The 11,725-nt window shown below is 36.5% G+C and overlaps 1 protein-coding gene across 1 annotated transcript; it reads right to left on the bottom strand.

Moving 5' to 3' along the window:
• Positions 1–1,526: 1,526 nt before the first annotated feature.
• LOC117178409 lies at positions 1,527–2,218 on the bottom strand. The gene is made up of 2 exons (XM_033369836.1): positions 2,101–2,218; positions 1,527–1,978 (listed from the first exon to the last, which is right to left on the bottom strand). The coding sequence occupies exons 1-2, from the start codon at positions 2,216–2,218 to the stop codon at positions 1,527–1,529; spliced, it is 570 nt and encodes a 189-aa protein (XP_033225727.1).
• Between the last annotated feature and the right edge of the window lie 9,507 nt (positions 2,219–11,725).

The raw sequence follows: 11,725 nt of genomic DNA, 5'->3' as shown, positions 1-11,725 counted from the left end.
TCTGGGTCTTAATCGTTTCGTCTCCCACATTCAGCGAGATGCATGTTTGAATCCTTTTGGTCGTGAGGAACACTATCTCCGTTTTCTGTAGAGCCAGGGCCAGACGATGCTCTTCCATTCATCGGCACACACGGCGCATAAACTGATTCAGATTTATTTACGTCTCTTCCAAGTTCCTTGCTGTGAAGGTTACCGCGATGTCGTCTGCATACCCTACGAGAGATGTGCCCTTTGGCATTTCCATACAAAGGATGCTGTCATGGGAAATATTCCAGAGATCTGACCCCAGAATAAAACACTGAGCGGCTCCTACGGTGACCACCTTTCTGCGAGGATCGTCGTTGGTGTGGTATAGCAGCACTCTGTCCTTCAGGTAGTTTCTTATCATCTGAAGAAGGTGCTGGGGTACTTTGAAGTTGTTCTGTAATATGTTTATAATGTCGCTTTATATTGCCGCGTTAAAGGCATTCTTCACATGTAGGGTGACCAGAAGCACTATAGATCGTGAATAGTGGTTTCTCTGTTTTGCTGAACTTCGGGCGTCCACTATGCACTAAGCTGCTTCTACGGTGATGCGTCCCTTTCTAAATCCGTACTGCTTTTTGAAGAGATCTACAGCCGCCTGGACTTCCGATAGCAGGCGAGGTTTAAAGAGCTTTTCCAGGAGCTTCCCAGCAGTGTCCAACATGCACAAAGGCCTGTAAGATGACGGAGAGCCTAGATTGCCTTTGCTTAGTGGTACTATTATCGGTCCTAGCTATCGGGTAACTATCCGGTAGCCAATACCCAGGATTCATTATCTACCTCCTTTGAAATGGCCATCCAGCCTGCACGTTCACTTCGTTTGATGGTTTGTTCAAGCTGTTTCTTTATTCAAAGACATTTCTCATTTTTTTGGGCTATCTCGTCGGGTTTTTTCTTTGCACGCTGAGCTTTTCGGCGTAATAAGAAGCAGGTCTTCTTGAACTCAGTAATTTCTTCCGACCACCAGTACGCCAGATATCAGCTGTCGCTACAAAATTTTCGAGACATGGCAGCATCGCATTCCTGCTCTATAAGGGCTATTGTCTGCTCAACGGCAGTGACAGATTTATCTTTCGTCTCTGTACCTCGTCGTGTCTTCACTGCTTTTCCTCGCTTGCTCATGATGACATTTGCAAACTTCTCCTTGTTCAACTTTCCCACGTTCCATATTTTCGGTCTGCGGGTGTATGCTTTCCAAAATTTATTTTCCTTTCGTATCTGAAACGTGATGTACTCGTGATCACTACCTGTCAATTCTTCCATCACCCTCCAGTTTACTGCTTCCGCGTTAAAGTAACCTGCTACCACAATGTCGCCTTTCACATCTTGTAATGCTATCCGTGGTCACCCACTGGTACTGCACTCTGATTTAGCACCCAGATCGCTGCCGTGGCGAGGGCATCTTTAGACCATGTCATTTATCATGGTCGGCGGTTTTCCTTTGCCAGGTCTAGCGAATCTTTAAAGATTTGGAATTTGCCAGACCCCGAAATATATTTCAGCTAATCTTCTGGAAGCTTCCTTTTTTCACATAGAACACACTGCACCTCTGCATTGCATCTTGCGCCTTTATGTCCATTCGTGGCGCACTTAAAGCACACATGCCGTCTGTTTGGGCCCTTGCAATTCCTAGATTGATGGCCATACCAAAGGCAATTGAAGCATCGCTCCATCGGGATTCTTCTTCTTACGTGACAGTTCACCCATCCTATCTTGATGTGCTCTGTTCTAAGCAACTTATTTGCTGCTTGAGCACTTAGCTCTATTACCACCAGAGATTGGCCTCTGCGGTTAGGCTTGCTAACGGTAACCTTCGGTTGCTCACTGAGTTTCTTCAGGTCCCGCTTTAATGCTGTTTCTGGCTCTTCTCTAGTGGTATAGCTGTCCAGGTTCCTAATCTCCAGAGAATTTATCGCTACTATATTTTGGACTGTATTGTTCTCTCCGAGAGCACCTTTTAGGGCGTTTGTGAAATCGGTGCAGCCTTTTGTGTCTCTTGAATGTTCCCGAAGAATACATCCAGCCCTTGTTTGACGAACAGAATGACTGTGTTAGTCTCTTCTGTTTTCACCTTACCTTGGATTTTACCTAGCACCTGGGAATATGTTTTTCTGTCCGCCGATTTTATGATTACTGCTTCTGGTTTCAGTTTAACACTTTTCTCCTCTTCTCTTACTTTTTTTTTGCCTGCCATTCGGCTTTGCTTTTTAATTCTGGTTTTTCAACCCTCTTTTATTTACTTCTTGTGATCTCCGTTCACTTTGTGAGCGATCCGGTTTATTGTGGCCTATTTTCCGTCGGAGTTAAACCCAGACTCTCGGCAGGGCTCACGGTCCAAGACCTCGACCTCATTGGGTCATTGTCAGTTTTGCCCTGTCATCAGCTGCAGTGCCCGCCTAAATTAGGAGCTCACCTCTCCTGGTCTCCCTGACACCCTTGATTTTAACACCAAGGGTGTCGAATTTCACCTTTTTCTTAAGGTCCTTTAGGACCTCTGCGTAACTCGATCCCTTAGTTGGTTTAATTAAAACCGCCTCGGGACGAGTTCTTGTTTCTGCTTCTTCTTCATTTTTTTTGTGTTTGGTGCAAATGTAGGTACCCCTCCATCCTCCTTCTGGAGAGTTGAGGTAGTCACTCTTGCCACCTGTGTCCTCAACTTCTTCTTTCTTTGCCTCAAAGGGCTTGCCTCTACGGGGCTCAGGGTGCTCTCTCTCATTCTCTTCCCATCGTGTGACGACGGAGTTTCCACGGCATCTTCTTCCGTCTGTATTCCCCGACTAGTAACCTTACGTCCCCCTGTCTTCGCCTTTGCAGCGTTGACACTCTTTTGCATCTTTTTGGTGACTCTTCGTTCGTGCTCTAGGAAATGCTCCCCTAAGAGCTTTGTTCGACAAGCCATCTGCTTGACTCGCGCAGACCATCGCGTAACTTGTGGAACATATTCTGCTGCGTCCGACCGAAAGCCTTCATCTTATCGTCCATCTCCTGCAGCTCCTTGAGACTTTGCAAGCTAATTTATTTCAAAGTCTTGTACCAGAAGTAGTTGAATCTCCGACTGTAAAATTATTTTGCGATTCATTGTTTTTATGAAAATAAGTTGCTTCTTTCTGCTGCAGTCGTGATGTTGTTTTAATAGGACGAGGAATAGTGGATTCAAGTTATGGGAATAGTTAGACTATTAACACAGAAGTTTCTAATTTAAATTGTTGTATCTTGACGGGTATGGTCATTCATTCTGAAAAATATCAACAACCGCGAAAGTCGAAAGATACGGTATTTCGCCTTGAAAATAAATGTTTCGTTAATGCGTTGCATTGCTTATTTCCGGTGGTACAGCATATGCTGAAGTTGACTATTCAACTGTGCAAAATATTGTATGTAACCGTGCCAGAGATGGAAATAATGAGTATTAAGAAATGAATGATGTCGTTGTAAGACATTTGTTTAAAGTTGTGAAGTGCGACGGAAATGATTGAATGAAAGTCACGGTTTTAAAAGAAAAATGTGTCTTTATAAACACGGGTGATAGAACCTACGTTTCAACTATGCCAAACACATATGAAATCCAGCAGAATAATTTCTTTGTCAATATGGTTATAATAAAGCTTACCTTATTAACTAAATTTGGTCTTTAACAATATTTAATTTTTGTTCCCAAATTCCGGTTAGAACCCGCTTAGGATCGGTTAGAACGCACACCAGTGTTAAATACATTTCGAAACGGGTTAGAGGCCAGTAAAAACCTAACTTTGATTTTTAGAAATATTTAATTCCTCTTTTGATCGCCGGACAGAACCCGGTTAGGACCCGTTGGAACAATCACCATTTTTAAGTGCCTTTTAGGAACTGGTTAGAGACCAGTTAGAAACTAACTTTGGTCTTTGACAATATTTAATTTTTCTTTTCAAAAACCGGATAGAACCTGGTTAGAACAAGGGTAATGTACACACGAGTATGAAGTTCCTTTTAGGAACCCTAAAGAGACCAGGTAGAAACTAACTTCAGTCTTTGACAATATTTAATTTCGGTTCCCAAATTCAGGGTAGCACCTGGTTAGGACCGGTTATAAGATTTTCACAACTTATTTTCTGTTACCATTTCCCATATAAGGACCGGTTATAACCCGGCTACATTCCATATATTGAAATTGAGACCAGTTAGGATCCGGTCACACTGGGGCAGACGACAGTGGGTGTTGACATTTAGGGAAATCAAGAGGGCGAACTCGTGTCACGCAGCCTCCATGCGTGGTCACGTGCGGCAGCAACGACTGGACGACACTTCCACGGCGGCCATATTCACCGGTCAAAGGGGACCTACTGCAACCACCGACTAGACACCGTTAATACGATACCCTGCGTATCGGGCCAAACCAACCTTGCAGGTCACGGTGTAGATATCCAGTACCACGCGGTAACGATGCTGTGGGGCAACGAAGCACCGGCAAGGTGGGGAGGCAGCCATACTACGTACTGCCAGAAGTCGGCCAGCTTCCCTAAGGCCGGAATGCGGCCATGTTGGATTAGCCTCCCGAGAGCCAATGGGAGACGCTGTAGCACGCGCGACGAACTAATCAGCAGGCCGAATACGAATCACGGAATTTCGAGGGAAAACGAACGGAATTGAGGACCAGCAGACGGAAAACGTCACTGTTCAAATTTTGATTCTACGAGGTGGCTAGCTCCTCGGACTCCGGAGAGAAAAGATACCAAAGAATGGGAGTATTTGTACCGAGATGGAGAGAAGGACAAAGGAGGAGCTGGCCAGGTGGCTAGAAGATTAGTGGTAGTGTTCTTTTTTCCATTTTTCCACGGGTGTTTTTTGGCTTCCGTGACCGACCTCTGCGCAGTGTGATAGGTGGTCCGCGTGTCTGTAATGTCGAAACCGCGCAGTAAATTTTAGCGTCCGGGACACCCTCGACACCCGGCAGTTGGAATTCGCCCGACTCAAAGCATGAATATAGCCTAGTTGAGCCAGGCGTTTTCCAAAAGAACCGTGGGTGTGGATACTTAGAAAGAACGCCGCCCGGCGTTGAGTGGTTACGCGTGAGTCTCGGACGTCCATCTTGGGACATAAGGGTTCACAAAGAAGAATTCCGCTGTCGTTTCTGTGTTGCCAAGGGGTAAATTTATAATACTAGGTTTTACATTTTTAAGTAATCAAGGGTTTAACTGTTACGTAATAGGTTACACGAACATAGACCATTCCCGGTGAAACTAGACAGGTAAGTGTGGCACACTCACTTTATATTGTAGTTAGGTTTTCTCTCTCGTATCCTGGGCCATCCCCGGCCAGGTGGTGTTAACATTTTGAACCCAGAGAACTTTGAAAACCTGGCAACAATATATATGTGTGTTTGTGTACGTGTGTATGCGCGCGTATGTGCCTATTAAATTCTAAGCCTTTTATTGTCACCTAAACCTAATAGGTTAGGACAATACTTGTATAATCAATCATGACAATATTCATACTTTTATAAATTTTTAAGTATTGTATAATATTTGAAAATTTAAACAATAAAAACATAAATATATTAAAATAGAATTTTTAAAAACTGTTAGAAGCAGATAAATAAAAACCAAAAAATTTCAAATGGGTGCGAAGAATGATTTGTGAAATGAATTAATTCATTGATGCTTACATACCTATATTCAAAATGAGAGACGTCTGCGTGTAAAAAAGTATATTGAGATTTCTAATTGATATACTCCACTTTGGCCCTTTTCTCCGACGGGTGAACGGTGCGTTGAAAATGAAATTTATTACAATTAAGTAGCTCTCCTGAAAACAATTATCACGTTGAAAGAGGAGGTGAAATGGGACAACATGTTTTGAAGTTAAAATGACGGTTAAATCAGTAAGATCAACTTTATCAGTTTGCGGCGTTGAAAGTGAAAGAAGTCGAAACTAAGGGTTTCAATATTTTCAACTTGCATTGAATAACGCTTACGCTTAAAGAAGTTGAAACTAACGACGAGACTTCGATTTACTTTATAAGGGCGATACATTTCTGTATTTCATTATCTAGTTTAGCAGGATGGAATATCGCCGTGCTGACGCGCCGGAGACTCGTGTTTGATTCCCACCAGCTTTATAGTTGAATCGCATTTTTCTGTTTCACCTTGTAATATAATATTACAATATGTATATAATAATGCATAAACTATAATAATGTGTACTGTACAATTTAATTTAAATAAATATAATTGTACGAAACAGTTCAACTTCCCATAATAAGTCTACATTTATGTCGTATGCTTGTGTAAAGGATACGTGTGTTGTAATCTTCAACGCGACGCGGCGCAGGTCAGATTTTCTTTTTCGTCTGCTAATCTGACTGCACCAATTTTCACTAAGTCGCTTACTAAATCAGTGCACCGGTCTCTCTCGACGTCACTATAGTCCTTTGCAAATATTTTAATCGTCTGCAAATATGAATGCAAGAAATTTAGAATTTTCTTTTACCGAAATTATTAAGTGGCTATAATACATTACTTGCTGCTTTACTAGTTACTACTCGAGGTAGTAAGCATTACAAAAGTTCCTTTATGCCCCTCGATTGAAAACTAAAAAAAGTAAAATATAGTCTGATTTTTAGTGAATATCTCAGCAAAAGGTTTCCCTTTACATGGTATTCCTTAATGACTGTGAACAACGCTGAAGTGAAAATGAGATCAGAATATCGCTTCACCTTCATTTCGACTGCAAAGCTTGTAGAAACGGTAATAGATACAATTTTTGCAGTCGGAATAAAGGCAAAAATACATTAGCAGACTTTAAGACTTTAACTTCATTTGAACTTCATTCATCTTCATTGATTAAAGTGAAAGAAGTTGAAAGTGACGACGAAACTTTGACTCTGCAAAACTATATTACATATTTTATATCTTATTGGGATTTGATCTATTCAAGTTATATGGCGAGGTTAAAAAAATCACCAAATATCAAATAATACTGTTAGGAAAATAATTTGTGCAAAAAGTTTTTTTTTTTTATGCAATATATTGCTGTGTCTTTCAAAATTCAAAGAAATGAATGCGGTTATATATGTTGTTTTCCTTTTACAATCGAAACGTTTTTCATTTTGAGGTTATATAAAAATGTTAGTCTCACAAACCAATTTATTCATTGTTGGCATTATGCCTATGTTTTCTATTAATAAATTTTATCTTTTATTTGGAAATAGTTTATCAATCCTTTTCAAGTGCAATATTCTACGAGTTTTAATTTACTCAAGATTCTTGATATCATGAGTCCTGAGATCAGTAAATGAGATCATGAGTACAACATTACCGAAATTTCAAGCAAAATGGGTCAAGCTATACTAATTATAAAGCTATAATAAATCAATTAGGCATAACAGCGTTGATTCCATAAAATGTATCTTAAAATAATGTGGTTAGACGGTTCAAATTATTTCGATGCGATAACAGCTTAAGTAGATTCGAAAAAATCGACCCATGAGTCACACCAGAATGTTAGTTGCGATGAAATTCGAATTATTTTGCCTATTACTAAAAAAGTTACCTTATAATTGTTATGATTAAAAATATTCTTTACAAACTTTAAGCTTCAGTTGTATCGTTCTTGAGCCTTCAGCTATTCGTAAAAATAATTTTATCAATAATGAAAGGAAAAAATATGTTCTAAATTTTTTCTACAGGTTTTAATCACAGGCAGTAAGCCATTCGGAACTCTAAAAATCGAATGTAGTTTAGTTCAATAATTGCCGCAGTGTAATATTGTTTGAAAATTCTTACCTCCGAGAATCAGTCTGTTAAAAAAATAGATTCTGTTTATTTTTTCATACAAAATATTGTTGAGCTTAAATAAATCGAAATGGCTTACGAAATATGTTAGAATTTTTAATTTAAAATTACAAAATACACGTGTTTATCGCCGTATCAATTATAGAATTCGGTTCCTCAATTAGTAACCACTTGTAAAAATTGTATCCTACCTCGTATTACATAAAATATTATAGTTTTGTTTTGAATTTGATTAAATTTTTCTAGATAAAAATTGGTTCGTAACTACTATTTTAAAATTACATGAGATTCGGTGTCGTCTTCCTACTGGAGACTCACTGATTTCTGGTGGGGTCAAATTTTCAACCTTGCTGCTGTCCATGTTTATTTTTACTCGTGGATTTCCAGCTCTTATTGAATATATTGGACGAAGACTCTTATCATTTTCTACTATTGCGAAAACATCACCATTGGACGTAGACAATACAGTTTGTTCTTCGGTTGGCATAGGCATGAGGACTTTATGACTTCCTCTCAAAAAAATTGGTTTATCTGCAGGAAAAGTATATCTTCGAATTTCGAAATGCCGGATTGGATTTGTGTTGGGAATTAGCCGAATAAATCTTAGCTGTTCAAGTTCATATCCAAGTACCCGTAAAGTAGTAAGTCTGGCAGGAGAGGACCTGGACCTGGCGCGAGTAGACCTGGACCTATCATGAGGAGACCTGGATCTGGCATGAAGCGCAGGATCGCAAGAAGGAGAAGACAGAACCGGAAAATAAGGTCTAACAGGAGAAAGAGACCTTTCAGCAGAATGCGAACTTTCCGAACGATCAAACCCAGGAATAGGGGCGCCATTCGGTAAACAGTCAAACTGTACACTCAATCCTGCAAAAAGAAACATAGGAATACATTTTTTCCGTGTATTCTCTTCTGAAACAATTTCGCCGTTTTTCGTTTTGTCTTCCAGCACATTCTTTTCCTCTGGATAGATAAGTAATCACTTTCTATCTGCAAGAATCAAAGGATTATAGGCAGAAGGAAAAATTGAAATTATTACATAATATGAGAGTACATAATGGACATTGTTCAGGGTCTAAAAACTATTATTCCTCGAAACCATTTTTTGATCGCATCCTATATGTCTTATTTTTTTGGTGTCACTATTGTTACCACACACTTTCTGGATTCCCTAGAAATAAATTAATATTGGAATCGCGGTCATTCGGGACAAACAAAAATAAAGTTTAAAAGAAAATAGCAATTGGGATACAACGTAGATGAAACGCATACATTCTGTCGGTGAAAAATTGGATTCAGAACGTAACTGATGAATATTCTATTGCTTCATTGGGTTATGTTATTGCATTTTATTATGTTATCTCACGGATTATAACAGTGGGTTAAAAAAAGTAGCAATACAGATTCAAATTAATTCTTATACAACCTGATTTGCGTAAAGCTTGAAAAATCTGCTTAAAATTATAGATATACTAATATCATATTATATTCACCAATAGAATCAAGGATAACCGACAAGGAAAAAACAATACTAGAAAAAGACCTCATTTTCTACAACCGGAGGTGAAACTTAATTAAGTCTTACTGATAAATTTAATTAACACTATAACTGATGGATATTTCAGTACTTTATTGAATTATTTAATATTGTGCAATCGTTATCTCACAAAATAGTAAGAGAAATTTCTTTAATATGTGTTCACTAACGTCACGTTTAAAGCTTTAAGAAACTAACATAAATTTAAAAAAAAAAACAGGATGACGAACTGACATTATAAGAAATTCCATTTATCAATGAAGAAATTAAAATTGTACACAAAGATTCTTTGTCCTAAAATCTATATTACATTTCTTTTAGAAAATTCCTTTTGCCAAGTTCGTCTAATTTTGATTTCTACATGAATTTTGGCTTATGTTTCTCTTTATTATTTCCTGTTTTAACCTAAAATTAGTGTGAGAAAATGCATGAATTTCATCGATTAAAATTTTTTCAATTTTTTAGAAAGGTTTATCGTATAAAACTTTGACTCCTGTGATTATAGTTTTTTTTCAAGATTCAAGATTCTAAGTATTTTGAGAATTTTCAATGCAGGAATTTAAAAGACTTCAGAGAATTTAAGACATTAAACAAAATTACAAACCTTTCAAAGGAGTTATTAAGATTCATTTCTCATGGTTTCCAGGTATTTAAAGGGATTTTAAAGCATTTCACAACATTTCAGTTTATCCGTGGATTTAAAAGCAGGTGAAAACATTTCAAAACAATCATTACTGGTATTATTGAAAATAGAATTTTTTCCCAAAAACTGAATATGTTTCAATGGATTTAAGCGATTTTATAAATTTTTATAGATTTAAATAAATTACATAGAAATTTCATGATGTTTCGTGGGGTTTCATGATTAAGGCATTACACTCTTGCTAGGGAAGATTTCGAAACTGTAAAGGAAAAGTTTGCGAAATTTAATTACTTATGGAATTAAACTGTACTGACGTAAAATGTTATAATATTCTAAGCTGAATGCTAATTAGTCATGCAAATAGCAACGTTTCTCAGGGTTAATTAAGAAATACAATACACCTAACGAGAGATAATACAAGAAACTATTTATATAAATTTGATTTTCGAACCGGAAAAAATATTTCCCAATTGAATCAAACCATTTTTTTGAGATAATAAATGCCTATTAAAATAAGTTATATATTCGCGTGCGCATTAAGAAATTTAGACTTTAATAAGTGAAAAATTTGTTTTAATAAGTGGAAAAATACTTGTTTTTAAAAAGAAATTACTTTTCTGAAATGAGTAGATTTTTATTTTTTTGTTATTTTTCTTAAAATGCTAAAATATTTGTTTCCGCTATTCATTTATTTAAGAGAGAAAATATTTGTTCCGTCGAAAGAAACGATTTCGTATTTATATTCTCTATTCTCCGCATTAGGACTAATTGTGCTTAAAATATCTTGAGAATTTCTGCTCATCTAGTAAAAAGAATAAAAAAAATTTTTCTTGAAATAATAATTTATAATCATTATTATATTAAACTTCGGAAAGAATAGTTTGATGCTCCAACCATTTTTCAGTATAAAAAATTGATCTTCTGTATTTAAAAATTCATATATCTTTCAGTAGGATGAATTGAACCTTAATGAAAAAAATCTGTTAACATTCAAAATGTTAATTTTATTTCTATAAATTCCTGTTTCAAATTATAAATCCTTAAAAGCTTTCGATAAATTTAGAAATTTTCATAAATCTTAAAAAATCGTTTGAGATATTTTAATGTCAATGTATACTAAAAACTAATGTTTTCACTCAGTTTTCAGTAAACATTGACCTTAAAATCCTTCTTTCCTCATATAGAGGAAAAAACGATTCATTATGCCAAATATTTGAAATACGTATAAAATTTAATAAAACTTACTGATAAGGATCACCCTTATGTGCCTAAATATTTGAAATAACTAACTTAGTTTTAATTTTATTGACCCTGAAGCCAGCAACTTACGCCGAAAATTCTAAACAAATTTATTTTTAAGGATCAATATAATACCCCTGCTATTATAATAGGTCATTATATAAACCGAAAATTTTTTAAGATTTAATAATAAAATCCAATGTTTCCTATAAAAAAATGTATTTGATCAATAAATGATACGAAATTATTTTTCAAATTACTTATCTGGTTGCCTGAAATGTTCAACAATGGTTTACAAAATTATATAATATATTTTTTTATTACAAACAGATCTATTTTAACTAAAAAGTCAACTAGTTTTTAAAAATTTTCAGGATTAAAAAATGATATAAACAATGAAATATTTGGTTCAATGTAAAATTTTCATGTTGAAAATGTATTTATTTTGTTACAAATTTGTCTTTTGATTGTAAATACATTTTTTTGGCAAAGATGAAGCTTTTGGTTGCCAAT

Source organism: Belonocnema kinseyi, chromosome 8 (genome assembly GCF_010883055.1).
Source record: "Belonocnema kinseyi isolate 2016_QV_RU_SX_M_011 chromosome 8, B_treatae_v1, whole genome shotgun sequence".
Classification (NCBI taxonomy): Eukaryota; Metazoa; Arthropoda; class Insecta; order Hymenoptera; family Cynipidae; genus Belonocnema; species Belonocnema kinseyi.
Note: the sequence above shows the minus strand (reverse complement) of the source record. Positions and strands in the feature narration are given on the sequence as shown.

What these genes read in the sequence shown, in the direction of transcription:
- LOC117178409 (XM_033369836.1), bottom strand. Translation starts at nt 2,218, where the DNA reads ATGGCAGGCAAAAAAAAAGTAAGAGAAGAGGAGAAAAGTGTTAAACTG. An exon ending in GGTGCTAGGTAAAATCCAAG is followed by an intron (nt 1,979 to 2,100) that starts GTAAGGTGAAAA and finishes ACGCCCTAAAAG; the next exon opens with GTGCTCTCGGAGAGAACAAT.